This window comes from Anser brachyrhynchus, assembly GCF_964034855.1.
Source record: "Anser brachyrhynchus genome assembly, chromosome: 6".
NCBI classification, from domain to species: domain Eukaryota; kingdom Metazoa; phylum Chordata; class Aves; order Anseriformes; family Anatidae; genus Anser; species Anser brachyrhynchus.
This window is the reverse complement of record NC_137700.1, coordinates 30,722,002-30,742,815: the sequence shown is the minus strand read 5'-3', so window position 1 is coordinate 30,742,815 and position 20,814 is coordinate 30,722,002. Positions and strand designations below refer to the sequence as shown.

Genomic DNA, 20,814 nt, shown 5'->3' with positions numbered 1-20,814 from the left:
AAATGATGATGATCCCTCTTGCTTGTATCTGTGTCCATCCCTATCCAAGTTCATCTTAGTAGGGTATGAATTTGAAGGCCCCTTCTCTTCCTAGGAAAGAAGATCTAAGTGTTTTCCTATCTCATTATGTAGAAGTATGACTGGTCCCCTCGAGTGAACACTTTGGATCATGAAGATAAGCAGGCTGAAAGCAATCAAAGAGCACAACCTCTAGGTGTCCTTGGGTCCAAACTGCTTCCCCTCTAAACACAACAGTAAACTCTTTAAAATGATCTTGAAAAGTGTAATCAGACAAGAAAAAAAAGGGCCTCAAGAACCACTCAGTGCATATGCAAGCCAAGCCCTAACAGGGACTGCTAAACTTTACCAAAAGATACTTGGCAATGTTTCACTTGATCTAGAAACTGCACAAAGTTCACTCGACTCAGCTGAGACTACGAGCCATACGTGAAAAAAGATTGCTAGAGAATGCAACTCTTGCCCCACTGTCACCCAGAATCAATTCAAAAGACAAATTTCTTCTGGCTGTTGAGTTGTGCTGCCAGCAACAGAGTAATGACAATATAAGACCTCTGCCTGGCTGCTTTCAGTCCTCTCCCATCCTGGTAATTCCTTTATGCTCAGCTCAGATTGAAGGCATTAATGTAAAGTAGCCCCATGCCAAATCAAAGCTAAATAAAGTGTTCCGGAGATCAAGTGCAATGAAAAAAAAAATAATGAAAAAATCTAGAGCTGTGTTCCAAACCAAGTTCATGTGGTATAGTCTCATCCAGAAAACAATTCAAACAAACCCATATTAAGATAATTATGAGTAAATACTGCTTTACTGCATTGTCAGGAAGGTCTGGGGAAGAATTTACAAATATAAAATTATTCAAAATACAGATTTTGGTACTCCAGAGGAGGTGGGGAAAAAAAAAGCAAAACATGGCTACACTGGTGAAAAACTTGTTATGGCTAAACCTCTCAACTCCTCTGGCCTGAACATAAGTGCACAGTATTGGTTCCTGATGCCTTCCTGCTATATAACATCATACTTATAATTAGACTGATATCACATTAGAACGACAGCAAGTGCAGGCACAATTCATTTAACAATTAATCTACCCTAGCTATCATTTTCACTTGTCATTAACTGCCTCTTAAATGCCCTCAATTTCATATAAGCATAGACTCTTCCTTTAAACATACACACGGGGGAATATGCCATTATAGGCATTATTCAAAGAAGCGCTTTCTGTCCTCGTCATCAACCACAGCATTAATCATACTGGAATAGTTTCTTCTTACAAATGACTGAGTTGCATAGTTGAATCTCATCAGCAGGATCCAATTGACTGGCAAGCTCAGAGACAGCAGACAATACTGGGCATCTGCGGCAGCCTGCACTGCGAGACCTCTGGTTTTTACCCTTTACTGATCTTTCAGAGAAAGAAAATAGATGCTGAGCACCACGAGCTCTTATTGATTTAAATAAGTGCTCTACTCAGCATCTTTAACAGCTTGATCCAGAAGTAGTACGGAGCACAGAGAACCCAAACAAGATGAGCCTTTTTGCTTCTTTTACCATTTGTCCGAGCAGGAAAGAGACCGTTCTCTACAGAATCACAGGATCGCAGAATGCCTTAGATGAGAAGGGACCTTTGGAGGTTATCTGGTGCAATGCCAGGTTGCTCGTAGCTTTGTCCAGGCAAAATGTGAATAACTCCAAGGATGGTGACTGCACAACCTGTTCCAGTTTTAGATCACCTATGCTGAGAAGAGTTTGGGAAGCACCTCCAGTACTGCAATCTGAGTTTATTTCCCAGTCAAACTTAAAATCTTGGAGCCGTCTTGTTTTGCAAATCTTCAATTCTGGCAAAAGCTCATACTGAGAGTGGAAGACACCAAACAAAGAAGAAAAATAGGAGATACCCAGTGAAAGTTGTACAGTGTCTCTGCTCCTTCAACAAGGCTCAAGAAATCGCACACAGGCTAGCCTCAAAGCAACCACGGCTTTCAAATGCTAGTGGACAAAGGAGTTAGGAACAACATATGGCAGACCTATTGCTTCCTGAGTTTAGAAGGGAACATCTGCCTCAGGCAGGCTCATCTCGAATGTCCATATAAAGTTAACGTCAAGTCCAGATTCTGAAGCAAATGGTGCTGCAAAATAAGGAGGGCACTAAATAATTTTAAAAAAAGTATAAGTAAATTGTTCAACTGGCCTTTGAGCATGTACACTGTCCTGTTGAAGAGGCTCACTGTTAAGCCTTTCAGACACCCCACGAAGGACACTGTATAAGGTATTTCATATTCACACCCCCTCTGTCAGCAGCAAGAGCTTTCCATTAATTAGCACAATCCACAACCTTCTGAAGAAGGAGCCAGTTTAAAGTTTCTCATCCAAAGACTTGGCAACATCACAAGATTGTTTAGAATACAAGGCATTTATCCTGCCCTCAAAGCACACACCAGCTATACCCTCTATAGCGGATAGAAGCATTTTTTCCACAGTACCCAGAGACACCACTGAAATTCAGTGTTTTAAAGTTTGAAGTGATCCTTCACTTGGTCACAAAGGTTGCGTTACTTCCCATCCTACAGGCTCAAACTTCCCATAATCCAACTAATGAGAAGAAAAATGTCACTGTAATTAACACACAAAGTGATGACCTAATTAATCACTAAAGCAGCAAGATGACAGAGCTTTTGGGCTTTCAAAGTCTTCTAGCAAAGTCAGGCAAAAGAACTGCCAGGGAGCTTTTCAGGTCATTCCACGTTTGGACACCCTCAAAATAAAAGACATTTGAAACAAATTGTTTTTATATTCTATCAAACAGGAATCCAATGCGGCAAGGTCCTCATCTTCTCAAGACACTCTGCCAGGCAGCACCCACATTCTCACTTTCTTGGGCTCATGGCAGTATTTTCTTAAGCCCAGTACCCAAACTGAAACTTTAGGCAGTAGTTGCTTGTAATGGAAAAAGCAGTTTGCAGAAATCACCCTGCACTACACCAGCACAAGAGAACATCTGCTTAGAGTCATGCTAAGTTGCATCAGTGATGACAGTGGTCATAAACAGATTAAAAAAACAATCAACCAAACAAACAAAAAAACAGACTGGCTAAAACACATTTTGCTTTTATTTTTCCTGCCTACGTAGTCTTATCTGGGGTCAGATTTCCAGCCTCCTCCCTTTCATGCAGCTAACATAATCCAGACAGTTCCCCTCATACAGGAAGGCAGGAACGAATGGCAGGTGAATCCTCCCGTTCAGCCACAGTCAGCTTATACCTGCTTCAAGAGATGGAGAATGCAGACTGACAAAGCACACTGGGCCAGTTTTAGCACTAAGTAACATCCCTTCAGCTAAACCCTTACGAGCATGAGATATCAAGATCTGACACCCATCATCAGTGATTTTCCTGAGATCACTGTTACCTTAATTTGTTTGGCTTTGACAGCTGAGGACCTGCCAAGCATATGGACATTCTGACTGCCAGAGCTTCGCGGCAAGCTTCCCTTGAGACAGGCAACGAGATGAGATGAGCTTGCCTTGAGCCTGGCCTCAAAGCTAAGGAAAACTGGGCTACCTCAGAAGCATTACCCCATCATTCTCTGAATAATCTTTCTAGATACAAGATTTGGGAAAAAAATGAAGAATAATGAAAGAAATAATGAAAGCTTGCATTCCCAAATAGGTGCCTTCTCCCAAATACCCTGGCACTTCATCCAAGAGAATTCAGACCACCTGAACCTTCTTACGGTCTCTAACCGGACACACAGATATCTGAGCCCAGAATATTTTCACATTTTGGAAGAAAAATCCCAACTGAGTTGTGCTCCCTTTTTTCCACTGCAGGTAGCATTTCACGTTCACCTTGATATAGGCATACATAAAGTCTTGGCTTTACCAACCGGCATTTACTGCTGGCTGCGAAGCTAGCCCCTGTGCTGGACAAAGCAAGGCAACTTTCTCTACCTTCAAGAGGAAGAGCTCCTAAACAACAAGTACTTTACCTCTGCAAGCTAGGATGCATGTTTCTTTTAATGAACTAAGTCTTCTAAACAAGATGCCCTCCTCCCACGGTTCCCTGGGAATGGAGCTCCAGTTTCTGGTGCAATCTTCAAACAGACCGCAGTTCTGCAGTCGTGCTAACAATGCATTATCCTTGCTTGTAGTTCGAGATAAGGTAGGTACTTCATTTCCCTAACGAGCAGATGTACTTAATAAGCAGGTACTTTATCAATTTAGTCCTAAAGGAAGAATTAAGAGAATAGGACATTTACATTTCTAGAGCAAAAAACAAATGTTAGGCCCCCCGCTAGTCGAAGATAATAAGAAATACATGTTACTGGATTTTGAAAAGCTTTTCAAAATAAGTACACATCCCACAGCCCAGACTTTCAGAGGGAATAATAATTCCAGCTGCTGCTGTGAGCAACAGATTTCTTTTTAACAGAGAGCAAAGCAGCATTATTCTACATTATGTTTCAAGGGATAAAGGTGTTATTTAAGCTCACAATGATTTTTACATTGTTTGGGTTACGAAGAAAGCACCTTAATGTTCTCCCTCCATTAAAGCAAATCTTGAAAGCTAAACTTGAGACTGGTGGAGATCAAAGTCCCTTATATTTACTGAAAGAATAAGAACAGCATGGGCGAAGTTTTGACAAGCTATAAGCAGCTGTTTCAAACTGTGCTTCATTTGTATTCCAGTAGGGCCAGTTCTTTGGGGCCAAGAGACTGTGGCTGCAGAACCTATTCATTTCTTGCTTCTTGGCTTCAAGAGGGCTACTACCAACAAAGATATCTACCGTAAGGCTGAAGTCTGTCAATAAGGATTTGAACTCCGGCCAGCCACAATACCAGAGGAATAATTAAGACTGTTCTCGTAAGCAGAATGAAACAATACAACCATTCAAAGTGGGAAAACAGCAGACCTTTTTTTGATTTTGTACTGCAACAACAACAACAAGATGCACACAAAAATGCATCCCAGCTTTGCAGCATATGCTTTAACGTATTACTGAGCTCATACATAACTTGCCTGTGCCTAGCAAGGGAATTCAAGAACAAAATATCTGCAAACAAGTCAGGAGAGCAATAAATACTAGGTCCACCACTAAGATAAATCAAAAACCCTGCCAATGTAAACAATGATAAGTGCCTTTCATTTTTTCCCCTCTGATGGCTATTCTCAATAAGCTCCAGACCCTGAATTCACTAGCCCAAAAGTTGAAACTGTGTGCCAAGCATGTTTCCAAAGCTATTAAGCTATCAAGAAAAAACTGGTAGCAGCTTAAGTGACTCCATCTTATGTGCTCACAATCTGTAGACACAAATCTAGTAAACACGGGCTGCAGACAAATTTCCCTATTTACAGGGCAGTTGCATTTAGAAGCACAGAGTCATTTAGGTTGATAATCTTACAGGTCTTTTCCAAGTCCAACCATTAATCTAGCACTGCCAAGTCTACTGCCAAACCATGTTCCTAAGCACCACATCTACATGTCCTTTACATACCTTCAGGGGCATTTGGTATCTCAGGTAGAGACATTTCTTTGCCATACAAATGGTTTTGCTCAAAATCAGCATCAGCTCTAGAAACCTTCAGTTACCACAAATAATAACACCGATAATCCTCCTCCCAAAAATCCACCGCAGAAAATTAAGGTGGTACATTAAACCAAAAGAGAAAACTGACTTGACATTGTCAGAGACGCCTCCCTGTCTGCACTGACTGACATGGAAGTTACTGGCAAAAAGAGGGAAGGTGACCTGGGATGCACCTGACTTGCTGAACCATGCTGCTGTGTTAGTGGAACTGGTCCACACAATGTCACTCCACTAGCAGATTTGCTCTCTGGATTTGGGCCAGTGGCAGAGACAGCATTTAATTAAGCCACTGCATGAATGAGAACGAATGAAGGAAAATTATAGCAGAATGAAATTGGCTAGTGCTCTGTAAGCGAAACACACCAGGATGAATCAGCTAGTAAACAAAGAGCAATAACTGAAGGCTAACACCACGGTCTCAACAAGAAATCAGATACTGTAAAAAGACATGAAACGATCAAAGTTTCACAACTAGAGGAAAAACCCTAAAAGTTAATAAAAACACTGGAAGCATGGGTAGGGTGCCATGGAAAGACAAAACGATGCACCCTTAGATAGGAATGCCTCTTTCTTTTTTTATTCTTCTGTTACTAAGCTGCTGGTAGCAGTGGCCTATAAATGAGTTTTTTGCCTTTGAATCCACCTCCTTCCTTTGTTGAGATGCCAGCTAATGCCAGAACCTGTTCACATCAAAATCTGTTGCTCCTAGCAAGTAAACTTTCCCTACCAGAGACTGCAAGGTCAAGTGAAAAAACAAGCAGTGGCAGCAGATGAACTCAGAGTAGCCAAGCTCCACTGTAACCACTGTGGTATCGCAGGAACTGTTCTGATGCACCCAAGTCCCTGTGGAACAAGAAAAACACGCAGCACAAAACATGTCAAATGACAAGAAGGGTCTACTAACCTTGCTCCTTCAATTAAGGCTGAAGGGATTACAACTCACCAGAAAAGACCTAGAACCAAGCCAGAATCCTTATCTAGAATTTACTTTTCTGGGATCGTTTTTTTCAGGCTACCACTTGAAAAAAGCCATGAATTAATTCTTCAAATAAGTACACGTATCTTGAAAGTTCTCTGACAGCATTTTAGTAACAATTTGATCCTTAACCTCAGCAAAATTTTATTAGCATTTTAAAGTACCAATAAAACGTATTTATGAGTTTCTCTTTGGGTTTCATTGCCCTTTTTTTTTTCTTTTCCTAATTTGTTAACTGTCTTGTACTAGCCTATGATCTGAGCTCAGTTAGACTGATTAGCAGCGACAGCATGTCAGAGGTCGTTACCATTAAACATACCTCAGTGAACGATTTAATGGAGTTGTTATTCCACCAGTGGCAGCCCTCGCAATCGGGTTTAAGAGTCAGTAGGAAACAAACTCGAGATGAGACAGGACTAACCTGGATGCCTGAGCACCCTCTGGTGTCAGCACTGAAGGGTTCAAGCCCAGCAGTTCTGCACTGCCCAGCTTTTAGTTACTCATGCAGCACAGTCCCACTGGCAAATGCTGCTGATGGGAATAACAACTCAGCATCTTTAACCAACGTTGGAAATGTGTCTTCATTCTCCCACTCAAGGGGGAAGTTATGGCTTTAGATTAGCCCACTGTCCCGGGCAAGATGTGTGTGGGTTTTGTATACACACACACACATAATGCAGATTTACATAAATGTATTCACACAGGCATATATACTCATATATATACAAAATATACATACATACATTCATGTGTATATACATAAAATATACATTACATATACATGCATCCTTTTAATATATGCAAATGGAAAAATTTTCTTGACCACTTATTTTCATGAGCAATCTTTGGGCTTGCCCTCCCTTTTCCATTATTCCTATTGGAAGGAAATATGTTTGTGTGTGTGTCTGCATAAATGTGTGTGGTTGGGGGCAGGGGAGACAGAGAGAGAAGAGCTGGGGGAAGAAGTGAAAAATATGTATTTTAAATAGTCTCAGCTGACTGTAATCCCCAGGCCTCCACTCTACACAGAGGCACATACCTATCAGCATGTCTGATCTTAAACGTATCCTACATAAACGCGACAGCCATCCCTTACAACGTGACTAGGTCAGCAGCATTTCACTTTTCTGCCCGTGCAGAGATGCTGAATTTGTTGCCATAAAGCAGAACAATGCTGAAGGTACAATGCAGACTGCTTGCAGCTGCTCAATTTCTATCAGACCTCTGAATGGAGCCGCCTCCTCTATCAGGTTTTCAGTAAGTGCAGTTCTGTGGAGTGCTGGTAATTTAACATGAGCTATATAGTCCAGGGCAGGGATCCTACAACAAACAAGTACAGCCCAACTTGGCCTTCTTTCACCCAAGTAAAGACATAAATGTTCCTTCAGAGTCCTCCTGCCCACGCTAGCGGCAAGCATAACCGTTTTATATACATCCAGGCAATGCTATAAGTGCTCCTCCAAATCCCCAATCTCTCCTTTAAAACCCCAAAAGCAGCCGAGGGAGAAGCAGCCCCTCCTGTACAAAGAAAACACCACAGAGGGGCTCGTGTGAAACAAAAGTAGATGCAAGATGGCAAAGTGAGTGAAAGCACCCAAGTGAGGATTGCAGTGTATGCTACAACAGCACATAAAACATGCTTGAAAAAAAAATAAAATTCTATTACCTATTCCATACTACAAACTTACTTTCCACTTTTTAGAAGTGTTTTGAGTGAGAAAAATAAAATTATTTTAAAATGATGATGGGACTGAATTTCAGACAATGGGGAATTCAGTCCATTAATCATCAAGTTAATCTATTTATTCACCTTGAAAAAAATCACAGATCAGGAGAAAGTCTATTAAAAGAACGCAAGGCTTCAGCTGCCACCTTCCTCACTGAGTAAGCAATCAGAAGGTGCCCCTTTGAACTTGGCATTAATAAAATTCTCATTAAATGCAAACCTGCACAATGTTATCTTAAAAGAGGCTCATTAGCTTCAAAAAAATTACTTGTATCAAAAGTTGCTTATTTCCTCAGAGGTGAGAAGGTGAGTTTTCAAACCACCAGCGGCTAGAGCTCCTCATTTCAGCCCCATCAATGCTACAGCCGCATCTTGCAGTCCATCCTACCTCAATTATTTATGTAAAGCAGAGCCAAATTTGCAGATAGAAGTTATAAGCACTATTATGAGATAGGACAGCGATGCGGATCACTAATTTCAGTATAGTACATAAGATTTCAGCCAGCCAAGGCTATTTGTCTTCTACTTTCTTCAGGTAGGATAGAAATTATGAATCATCTCTAAAAGGGAGAGGTACGGAGAGAAGGTAGGAATATTTCCCCCTCTCCCAATACTCAATGAAAAGAACATTCATGATTATTCTTTACACTGGAGTAAGGAATAGAAAAAAAAATCAGATAAAGTTATAGCAACAACAAAAACCAATTAGACTGCCTCCTGGAGAACACGGTCCAGCTACACAGTTAATACAATAATAGGATACACAGCCGAAGTGGGATCTCTCTCCAGCTGAGAATAAACAAGACTGTATCAAAGATTCTCTTGGTATTCCTCAGCCTGCCTGTAACAAGCAATTAATCAGATGACCTCGCCAATCCGCCACCGTGGGGGGTACAAATGGGACTGCTTTATGTCTCCCCAGCCGTTACTCCTGTACGTAGATCCACTGCACCCTTGAGAAGCTGTAAACAAACACTTCTCTCCTTGCAGAAATACACATAAAATTGTACATTAGGATTTAAGAAACTTAGTAAAGCCCACTATCATGCATTCACACACACATTATATGAATTTTACATTTTTAATCTTTCCTACCGAAGGCCTTAGAATAAGGAAATGACATTTTTTATTATTATTTTTAAATAGCAGTTGTAATGAGATGGAGATATAACCAAAGCGTGACTTGGCACTGCACTGATGCAGCCAAAAGCAGGTAATCATTGCTCATAAAAACCTTCCAGAACAACGGAACAAGCTGAGAATAAATTCCAACATGAGGTGGATTTCTCTAAACCCGTTTTCTTCATGGCAAAGGCATCAAGTAAGAAACCATATGCTAATGCCACCCTAGGGGGAAACCAAAGGGGCATAAACACCAGGCAATTCAGACAATGAGGAGCTAAGGCAAGTAGAAACCAGCATGTTCTTATCAATGCATAACATAATTACATCTTATAATAATATTGGCACGTGTTAACGTACTGTTTCTCTAATAAAGCCATCATCCTGACAGCTCTAGAAAGTTTATTCTTCTCAAGCATCCATTCTCCCTGTTTCTCCTTGGCGATTTGGGCTTGCAACAGCTCCATGACTGCATGCAACAGAGAGCCACAAGTGTGTTTGCACAAGGCTCCGGCGTGCATTCCTGGTCCAACATCAGGAGAAAATACGTGGCCCTGGTTTTAAGTCTTCCTGTGGATGCTGCTGCTTCAGACCTCTTGTCTTTTTCTGCTGCACGATCCAAGATTTTCAAATGCCTAAATTCAGTCTTTAGGTCAGAAAAATACTACATCATCACCGGCCCCCGACTTCATACAGAAAAAAAGCGCATCTAGTCCTATCACCACTTGTGACAGCGTGATGCTTCGATCGCCTTCACACAAGTACAGCACCTTTGAATTTCTCCAGCTTCCAACAGCCAGCTGCTCTGAAATATACTCAAAGATCCCTCCCAGTGCAAGGTTTGTTTTATTTTTAGCATGAGAAGAAGAAAATCAAGCAAATTAAATACACCACTCTCCCCCACACTTCAGGGGAGAGGAAAGTGGATAAATCAGACTAACTTTAAAGACTAATCCCTCTCTAGGCCTTGAATTATCTCTAATTTAGGCCTCACCTAATTTCACCAAGAAAAACATACATTCATGAAAACTTGAAAGGCTAGTGAAAGACTGGATGAAATTTCAACATAAATAAGCACTAGGCAGAACAAAGGAAAATCGACTAAAAATCTCGTACAGAAACATGTTGGAGGCTCCACAGGCTCCAGACAGCACCGCCCCCTGATACAGGCTGTCCAGAGAGAGGTAACAGTGCCACTTTTTTGGTTGTATCTCTTCTCAGTTGCATGCTGATCCTTACGACACCAGTTGTTAAGCCAACAGTAAATGAATAGACACAAAATCTTGGCTGCACAACCCAGAGGCGAGCGTAGACCCTTTATGACCGCTTGTATTTTTTGTTGTTGTTGCTGGTGGCTTTATTTATTTATTTTTTAAATCTTTTCCCAGATTAGACTTTTCTCTCTGGTTATACAGAGAATTCCCACGGCAGACACGGTGTCACGTTAAATGACATTACTTTGCCAACAGCTATCTGTTCTGCTGCTTCATTCAGAGTGCATTATCTGCCCACAAGCATTCATTTATGTCTGTTTACAAAAAACAAAAATAACGGTAGGAGAAAAACAAATCTTCTGGAACTATATGTGAGGTTAAGCTTACAGACTTACTAAGGTAGTTTATAGACACATAAGATGCATACCGACTTGAAAGATGCCCTCAGATGGTCTGCCCTACACAATCTCTCTTGTACTAAGAAAAATGACAAGTACTAGCAATACGGAGCTACTTGCTGTTACACAGAAAGACACCATACCTCTCAGAAAGAGCACCCGGGAAACAAGCAGGGTAGCGATCGGCAGATGCTTTTTCAGTATACTCATCTCTTATGGTTTGCTTACAAGCCAGAGATAAACAGCAAATTCTCTCTCTCATTCTTCTATTTTCCAGTCACCCAGATCAAAGAGCCACTTGTCCCAGCACCCCATCCTCCAGCTTGGTCAGTACTAGTGGCTTCACAAGACACAAAGGGAAATTACTGCTGCCTTGGAGGAATAGAGAACAAAACAACCCCAGATATTCCCTAACCTTACAAGTAGAGGATAGCTTCTGCCCTTTAGCAGAAAGAAGTTTAAAAGAATATTGAAACGTCTAAATAATCAATTTCAAACATGCACTGAAATCTTGTAATTTTAAAAGAGGCTTGAAATCTGCTTATTATAGCTGCCTTGTAGTCCTCTTCATAGCTTCATAGAATTGCAATAGAATCACGCAACAGAAATCCATTAGGCTACAATCGTCCTGCCAGCACAGCATTGTTCCCTACTGTATAACTTCTCCCAAGGATGCTGCGAGGATTAATTCATTACAGCTTGTGGTATGCTTTGAAAGCACTCAGTCTACAGAAGAGCTGAGAGAATTATTAGGAAAAGGACAATCAAACCCTGGTGACCCTCTCTTTATCCCAGAGGGTCCTGTTCAGAGCAGCAATTTAGCCCAACAAAGCAAACAAATTCAAAACCAAATTCAATACAACAAATGGGAACGTGTCATAATAAGAATGCAGTCACACAAGACAAGAATCTCTAAAATGGTCATTAACTTTTACTCCTTACCTAATATTGACTAACGCATGGGTCACCTTGCTTGCAGGCTCTTTCCATTGACCGGCATTGGTAGAAATCCTCAGAACTGAAACGAAAAGACAGTTAACAGTGCTGGCACAGAACTGACAGTCTTTTCATCCAAAATGTCACAAGTCTGCTTAGGTGGGATGGCAGCCTGCAAATCACATCAAAATAAAGTTTCAAGGATGACCATCTGTGATGCAAAGCAGAAGTTCTCTTCAAAGCCTGCATAAGAAAATGCAGGAACATGGAAGAGGTATGCAGGACACCTGGGAGGCAGGAAACACAGGGGCACAAGAGTCTAAATTCTCCTGACTGATTTCATTATCACATACTAAAGTCACTCTCCCAGAAACGGGACAGCATCCCAGGTCTATGATACCTTCTAGTCTACACACTGCCATTCTCCTCCAGCTCCTATTTATGAAAGATTCCACCTGAACAGCACTACACCCTGTGATATAAATCTAACCCAGCAGTGATGGATCCCTTACCTCCCTGTTTATCTGGAATCGTAGAGAGGGATTACACGCCACCCTGGGGAAAAACACTCCCTGTAGGAATGAGTGTGTTGCTCAGTTGCACAGATGGTCTCTGACAGACTTGGGAGCAGATCTGAAAACATTCAGCAATAGGAAGAACTTCTAGGGAATTTTTTTTTTCTCCTGCCAGAGCACCCAAAATATTTATCTAGGTCAGAATCTGTAGCATTTCTATGGTGGCAGTTACCTGAACATCTCTTACTAAGTACTAAAACAATAAAACAGTAGCAAGTGTTTGGATTATTTTTCTGTTTTGCCTGAATAAAAGCAAATTTTCTATGAATTTGTATATACAGGGTTTTCTAGGGTTGCATTCTACAAGAAAGGTTTGCCTTAGACTTAGAAGTGAAGGAATAGCACTTCATCCAAATTTATGACCATCTAGAAACATGGATGCTACAAGTGAATCCATAAGCACAGTGGCTGCACACTCTGGCCTATTGTTGCCCAAGAAAAGCTTTTAAAGATCTGGATAAAGTTCAGACTCAGGAAATTTTAAAAAAATCGAGACACCTAGATTACACTTCCACTGTATGAAGTTTCAATGACATTAACAAGAAAATTAAAGGCTAAAGTATTTCTCTCATCTGTGCTAACAGATGTCCCAAGGTTAGGGGATAGAAGGGTGACTGTAACCCCTGTGAGATGGATTGACATAGCCAAAGGAGGCTGTCAGTTTAGCCTGGCTAAGTTACGGCTTTCAACTCAAGACAGTGCTGCCTTACCCCTTCCTTGTGCTACCATTACATGTCATCTGCAGGGAAAAAAAATGTCGGCTCCGAATAATGTTATTTTGTCAAACTGTAGGTACTGTACTCGAATATCTGAGGTAACGTATTCAGAGAGTTTCCACACAGGCCTCCACAACATTAATTCAAAAGAGTTTGTTCTATGTAGCAGGATGGAAAACATTCATGTGATATATGAAGTGTTCAAAAAAGGTCAGATGTGCCTATCGCAGCCCAACTGAGTAAGTATTTGAGCGTATTATTTATCCAATCCACTTTCCTTCAGCTTCCACAAGAAGCAGGTTTGAAAAAATTACTGGCCAGTAAAATCACCTCATCTTACTAACTGCAATTCTCAGGAGTAGGAAATGGGTTAGCAAAAAATCTTTTGAGCTCAGAGAGCAAAACTGACCAACTGATCCCTTATATAACGGATGAAAACTGTAGGAAGTTTATACAAAACGGCAATTCATTTTTGCTTGCAATTACAGGGAGTATTAGGCTCCTTTTATTTTGGTGAGGATGACTCCCTCCCATGTCGGCAGAGTGCTGTGGCCAACTGTCTTTGTCCCACAGCCCTTAACTCCCCTTAAATGCTTATATTAATTCCTGTTGTTCGATGGGCGACCAAACTGAGAAGGGAGCAGGGAGTGCACGGAATAAAGGTCCTTCTAGAACACAGCAAGCAAAGAACACAGCTTTATTCTTTTCTTCACAGCTTCAAGCATGTAGGCACTGCACCAACCTTTGCTGCAGCTACCCCTGGCTACAGGCTCCTGTGTATACACACAGCCTGATTTTGCCTCCATGCATTCTTTGCTCTCCTTTGTTCCTCTTCTCCCTGCTGGGTTTCACTTGGTAGCGCTCCAGCACGTCTCTCTCCCTCTGAAGGATGGCAGCTTCTCCCTATTTTGCCAGTAGGCACATTCTTCAGTCCAGTGATTTGCTTGTCATTGCAAGCAGGTTTGTGAGGGCTGTTTTCTTGGTTTGTTTTGGCAATGACTGCTCTAGATGTGATTTGTCTAGCACAGCAAGCTTCCTGTTATAAAAGTTTCTCAAATTCTTCTCCAAATTCTTGTTTGCACTGAGTGCTTCTCTGTGCTGGCTAGTTCTGCAGCATGTACTGACCTTGACTTGAAACTCTTAAATGTGATGAATGCAAACTACAAATTGATGGACTAAACAAAAATGCATGAAATGCATAATACCACATAAATTTGTTAGCACAATTGGCCACTTTGAATTACAGTAACTGGCTGTTAGAGAGGCTATGGGTTTGCTCCTATTTTTTTCTGACTGAAAATATGTATTGCTTTAACAAGTTTCTCTCTCTCAATTCTTAATTTACCAAATATATCAACACAAAACATGTCCAGTCAAGGAGACAGGTATTGGCAGCAGGTGGAAAAAGAACACCTGACAAACACCCACCACCAGCACCCTCACTTCTGCTCAAGGTTAGAATTCATTCCTGACCAGTCAGAAGGTACTCACCCATAGAATAAAGGTTATCAAAATTCTGGTGCATCCGAATGATTTCGTAATACAGCTCATCATAGCTGCTGGGCGTAGGGAGAAAGGTGTCTCCGTAAGTGATAAACATGTTGAACAGGTTCACAACCTATACAAAGACGTGGAAACAAGTTACAACATGAACATTTACACAAAAGCTACACTGCAACAGAATACAAGCTATGTTCAAAACCTTCAGAGAAACAGCTCTTGGTTCCATTACCCAGTATTACATAAGCTCATTGCTCTATTGTCTTCCTTACAGTACAAAAGAGACAGGCAAGAAGCTTAAATATTATCATACCTAGGACCTGAAAAACAGCTCTCTAGTATTTCATATACAAAGAGTCATACAGCAAGAAAAAATATTACCAAATCTGGAAAATTAAGCTAAGTCTTCCTTCACATAAGCTTGTTTATTTCAACGAGGAGACCTTACAGTGACACAATGCTCCCCCTTTTTCAAATATCTGGCAAAACCAACCATAGTGACATTCCTCAGCTTAGTTGTCTTGTCCTGATACCTCCTTACCTGGGCAGAAATTTTGAAATCTTTTCTAAAATTCATTCAAATTTAATTAACTTGTTTAAAAGAAAAGGATTTGCTTTGTCTGTACTCACCATAAGAGCAAGGGTGAAGATGTTGTGTTTGGCCAGCAGCACTGTCTCATTAGACATGAGAAACTTCAACAAGTTGATCAAAGCTAGGAGAAAATGCGTATTTTTTTGAATAAAACTAAAAGCAAAGCCATTCTCAACAAGTCACTTAAATATATATACATTTTCATTATCCAATATCAACTAACTTAAATGACAGCTGCTTACTTCTCAGAAATACATCAATTTCCACATTTATTCTCCTTCACTGACTTCCCAATCAAGTTCACTCAGGCTCAAGGTTAAGGCACTTGTTAGCTTAGATGGTTATGGTTTTTTTTGTTTGTTTTTGTTTTTTTCTACCTGCCAGACCTTCAAATGAGCCTTGGGGCCGGAGAATCCAACTGTCTCCTTTCTGCTTCATACATCACCAACATGATGTATGCAGTCAGCCCCAAACTGTCACTCCTGTTGATACGTGCAGTTTAAAAAAAATAAAAAGATGAAAAAACAAAACTCAGCATAGCTTTTCTGTACCTCTATGTCAATGCTGCTGCAATGGTACAAGGAAGGATGTACTACTTTATTGTGTCAGTTATCTAGGGCTGTGCAGTAAAGACTACAGATCTGGTTCACACTTGTCTTGAGAAAGAAAACAAAGGCTTCTGCTGTAACCACCCAATATCAGTTAGCGATAGTGGGAATTAACAAAAAGGTTGGCTAAAAGAGCTTTAATCACATAGACTTTACAATAAGCTATTGCATTCTATACACTTGAATGAAATGGAAATTTCTTTACCTTGTTGCTTCAAGTTCTAGATTTTTATTTATTTATTTTAAAAAGAAAGCTGTTTTCTTCTGCAGGATACCTGCTCAGGTCTAAAGCTGACACCTGCCTAGAATAGATTCTTAATGTACTCTCTGCTCTGAAGTCAACAAGTTTCAAGACTTAAAAAACCTGAAATAGATGGCCTACAAAGTCAAACTGGAACACAAAAAAGACTTTTTTAAAGGTTCTTGATTACCTGCTAATTGCTAACTGCATCTACTGATTTCTTACAGGTGAAACTAGAATTTATTAACCTGTTCCTTTTCTCCCCAGTTTGTGGCAGCACTTACACAAAACGTACTGCTGCTCATGGTTTGGTGCAGTCAGGAAAGAACATTTGAAACAAACCAAAACAAAAGAAACACACACAATAGTTCAGCAGCCCCAGGAGCAGCCTGGGGACAGATATCTCTGGTGTACTAATCCAGAGCCAAACCAACCAGGAATACTTGGACTCTCAAAATTCACCACGACTTGCGAGGCTCTAGAAAGGCTTGACTGTTAGAAACCACATTCCGCAAGTTCCAGATGCTAGAAGAGAAAGCTGGTCAGTGAGAAGCTTTAGCAGTTATCACCCAGTGCCAAATAAAAGATTTGAGATATGCCATTTGAGCAGGCAAAATAAATTGTCCATGGATTTATAAAGTTTAAATACGACCTCAGATTTCTATGCAATATGAACTGAAGTAATTACTACCACCTTCAAACACTATCATTATCTACTCAATTATTACATACTAGTCAGTAAGCCTGCAAGAAAACCAACTTTAGTTTGGAAGAACCCCATTGCAAATAGAAAATGGATCATTCAACAGGGCCCAAAGGTACAGGCTATGAAACAGGAGTAGAGAAAGTACAGGGAACAAGAATGAGGTAAGGGCAAAACTCAAATCCCCCCCTCGCCCTTCCTTCAGGACTACAGGGTACTCCGAAAAGATAAAACCAGAAAACCACAGTAAAGAAACAGATGTGAAGAGACTCAAATTCTGGAACTAAACAAACTTTCAGAGATTATGAATACAGACCTGCAACCACTGCTTTCCAATACTAGAAGTTCACAAGGAGGATCAAAAGTTTATATATGGCCCCAAAAAGGTAAGTCTACAATCGTAGTGAGGATATTTACTCATCACAGACAGAAGTTACTTCAATTTATTCCGATCTATCAGCTGATGGCTTGATGTTCAACTGCAAATCAGATTGAACAAAGTTCTCTGCAAACTCCAGACAGGCAAGTGACTTTTCTTTCAGGTCTATTCCAGGAATTAAATAGCAGCAGCAGCCTCCCTCCCTTCCATGACAGGAGATAACTTTGTGAAGCAGAAATACTGATACCTTTTCAGTCCTGCCACACAACTCCCAATACCATCAGCATCTCATCATCAGACACTCAAACAGCTGGGACCAAAATCAGAGTGAAATCAGAGCCTGGATTCCAGCTCTGGAAACACTCCTGTCAGGTATTTTTCTGCAAAACAGCCATTTCAAAACAAAGAAGTAGCAGGTACAGATTGGCTCTCCACTGGAGCAGAAATCCAGCTAAAAACAGGTTTCCAAGGTAACCAAGCCTCCAACAGCAAAAAGTACAGTCTCCCGCAGCCAGTGCTTTGGACTGAAGACAGCTGCCCTGCATCTCTGTCACAGCAGCTCGTTAGCCATTTCTCTATTTAATACTTATAAGCATGATGTTACCTCTTTCCGAGCCACAAGACTCCGTATAACCACTTCTCCTGCCCCTGTGCTGCTGTTCAACTACTTGCAGTTGGGCTTTCTGAAGGCAGAGCAGCAGAGCTCTGTTTTTTCCACAATAAATGGCACGAAGCCTCGTATTTTTGTACCATCGCCTCTCGCACTTCCAGCAGAACCCTGTTGAAAAGCCTTTGGCAGCAGGTGGTCGCACAGCGTGAAGAAAAGGCACTGAACATCCAGACACCGTGAACACCAAAGCTGCTAGTGGTGAGAAGACATTATTTTTAAAAGACAGAGCCTAACTATCACTGCCTAGAACACAAGTATTCACTGACTGACAGGGGCAAGCACCCTACAACTGTCCTTTGCAGTATTTCTCAGATACCTCTCTGAAGCACTTGCACCGCTCTTTTTTTTTATTTAAGCATTGTCATCAATATAAAGAACTGCTGCTCTGCCCCAACATCCGCTGTAATAAGTTCGCTCGTGTTTAATTTTCCTGTTTCAGCATGAAAGACAAGTTATTACTGCTTCTTGAAATCCATCTTTGTACTTGAATTGCACGGCATCAACTCATAACTTACCTGTGTTGTTACTTCCTAAGAACTAGGACAGAGAGGGACGCTTCACATCAAATAGGTACTCAGTGCCGGGCTCCGAGCTGGTCTTCCAGGTTTACAGTAACTGTGTGCACTGCACAGACAAAGACCCAACAGTTTGGGAACCCCACGAGCTGTATGTAGTGCTCTTACCTGCACCAGTGCTCAGAGAACAACCAACCTCCTTCTCTGCCAGCACATTCTGCACCAGCCTCTGTTCAAGTTGCTCAAAGAAAGGAACGGCAACACTGTGGAATACGAGCCTAAATCCATGACCACCTTTGTAGCCTCTGCTTGTGAGGCAGATCTGCATTGAAAATGAGGGCAGCTATGCCCTGAAGTTTTTCAGGATTAACAGCTCTAAGACCCAGCTTCAGATGCCGAGTGCCCTTCAGTGACAATTACACACACCAAATAAATCCTGAGAGCAAAGGTCCAGCTGGCTGAACATCCATCCATCCCTGAGCTTCGACGGGGCACTGTTACTGCTGTTCCTGAGCAACCTGAAGCCAAAGCAGATGTGTCACTTCTTCCCTACTGCAATAAACTGTTTTCCTCTCGTATCCAATCTGCAGGCTGCCCTCTTACACTAGCCATGAAATTATCCATGTTTGCTCCCAGTGGAGCAGCAGTTCAATTTCTCAGCTGTGCAGACAGACAGAACTATAGTCCTTGCTTCGCCTCAGCCACGTTATCCAGATTTCTGTTCCAGGATTTAACAGTGATGGATGGTTTGAGCAAGAGATCTGTTTCAATATGAACTGGAAAACAGCACTTGTTTTTTTGCACTACACTCTAGAGTATTTTTTTTTTTTCTAAAGATACCTGTCTTTGGCATCCCTTACCAGGATACAATACACCCACTACAGTAAGCCTCAAAATCCGTAATTTTACATTGCAATAAGTGTCGCCAGAACTTCTTTAGCAACAAAAACAGGAGGCTGTAACTGAAGTAAACTAGCAGTAATCAGTATTTGTATGTGAGCTCCTCATTTTGTGCCCTTAGCTGAGCAACCTGACTATGCTGACTATGTCAGCAAGCAGAGAACAGAACCTCGAACACCTACATTTACAGCCTCAAAACCAAGTAGATAAGCACACTGAGTGGACACTTAAATTAGGCATGAAGCCATATGACTGGCTGTATGTGACAGTGGTGCAACTCATCCAGACCAGGTTTTAGGCAATTTTCACTGCCAAGGATTATTATAACCAAAGGAGGAAAAAATGAGATCATCAGCTTTTACAGATACCTTCCCAGCTTTTTAAACTGAACTGGCTGCAGTGAAGGAGGATCTTAGCTCCTCCACCATGCAGCTGCTTGTGAGTACTGACATTTTTTCCTTATCCGCTCTTGTGGCCAGTCTGTGTGCTGAGGAGCAAGAGTACTCCTGCTCAGCCATTTGCTGCCCTTCTGCAAGCTAATCCTCTGTAAGGAGGCTGTGAGCAGCCAGCTTCTCTTCCTCCCTTCTACCACGAAAAAGGCAATTCCAGGTCTGGACAGCTGCCCTCCCTCTTTCCCTCCTCCTCCCCTATATTCCTCCTCCCGTTGCAGACTTACCTCCTTTCCCTCTAAGCCTTGTTTCAAACAGAAGTAAATTCAGCCTTGGCACATCTGGGATTCAGACAGTTTTTGTTCTATTCAGTGTCTGTGTTCAGCGTTTGGCTCACGTGTAACGCAACAGGAGCACGGGGGTAGGTTAAGTAGAAAAAAGGGAAAGGAAGAGAAGTAGCACCGTCCCTTGGGCAAGTCAGAATGTAGCACAGACTCTGCCACAAGCATCAGAAGGCTCTGATGTGCTATTGCACAACAGAGCAGAAGAGAACAGCCCTGAGACACACATCAATGAGATCTTGGATGAGTTGAGCACAGTATGGAAGCCTCTGTCGCCGCATCTGCTGTGCTCGCAGGTCAAAAAATTTTCTAATGGTGCATATAATGGCCCTCAACAAAGGAACAAAGGAGGGGAAAAAAAGATGTGAGGGCTCCCCAGAAGCTACAGTGTAAGATCAATTAACAGGGATCCTGTACTCCACTAATATCCTCTAGTTTTCTACCCTCAGGCTCTCAGAAGGCACTGGGAAGAACAGTGATTTTCCAATTCCCTCTGGAAGTTACCATTGTATCATCAATATGCTCAGTGTCCTGCTCTCAACATTTCAACTCGCATCCCCCTTCAGATGATCTCCACCCACACGGCACTACGGGGCAGCTGATAACGACAACAAGGCAATACCTCCCTGCTACACAGAAATCCTGAGCCGCCAAGTGCTTCAGCAGCACAGTAACCCTCCAGGACTTCCTACAGGCAGCGTATTCACTTG

General features: G+C 41.6%; 1 protein-coding gene across 2 annotated transcripts in view; it reads right to left on the bottom strand.

Moving 5' to 3' along the window:
* ARMH3 (armadillo like helical domain containing 3) overlaps positions 1-20,814 on the bottom strand; it is a 120,850-nt gene that overhangs the window by 53,680 nt on the left and 46,356 nt on the right. For both annotated transcript variants that reach the window (XM_080596808.1, XM_080596809.1), the window contains exons 21-23: positions 15,397-15,479; positions 14,758-14,884; positions 11,982-12,057 (exon numbers count right to left, since the gene is read on the bottom strand). In XM_080596808.1, coding sequence (XP_080452934.1) covers positions 11,982-12,057; positions 14,758-14,884; positions 15,397-15,479 — 286 coding nt within the window. The remainder of the gene's footprint in view (positions 1-11,981; positions 12,058-14,757; positions 14,885-15,396; positions 15,480-20,814) is intronic.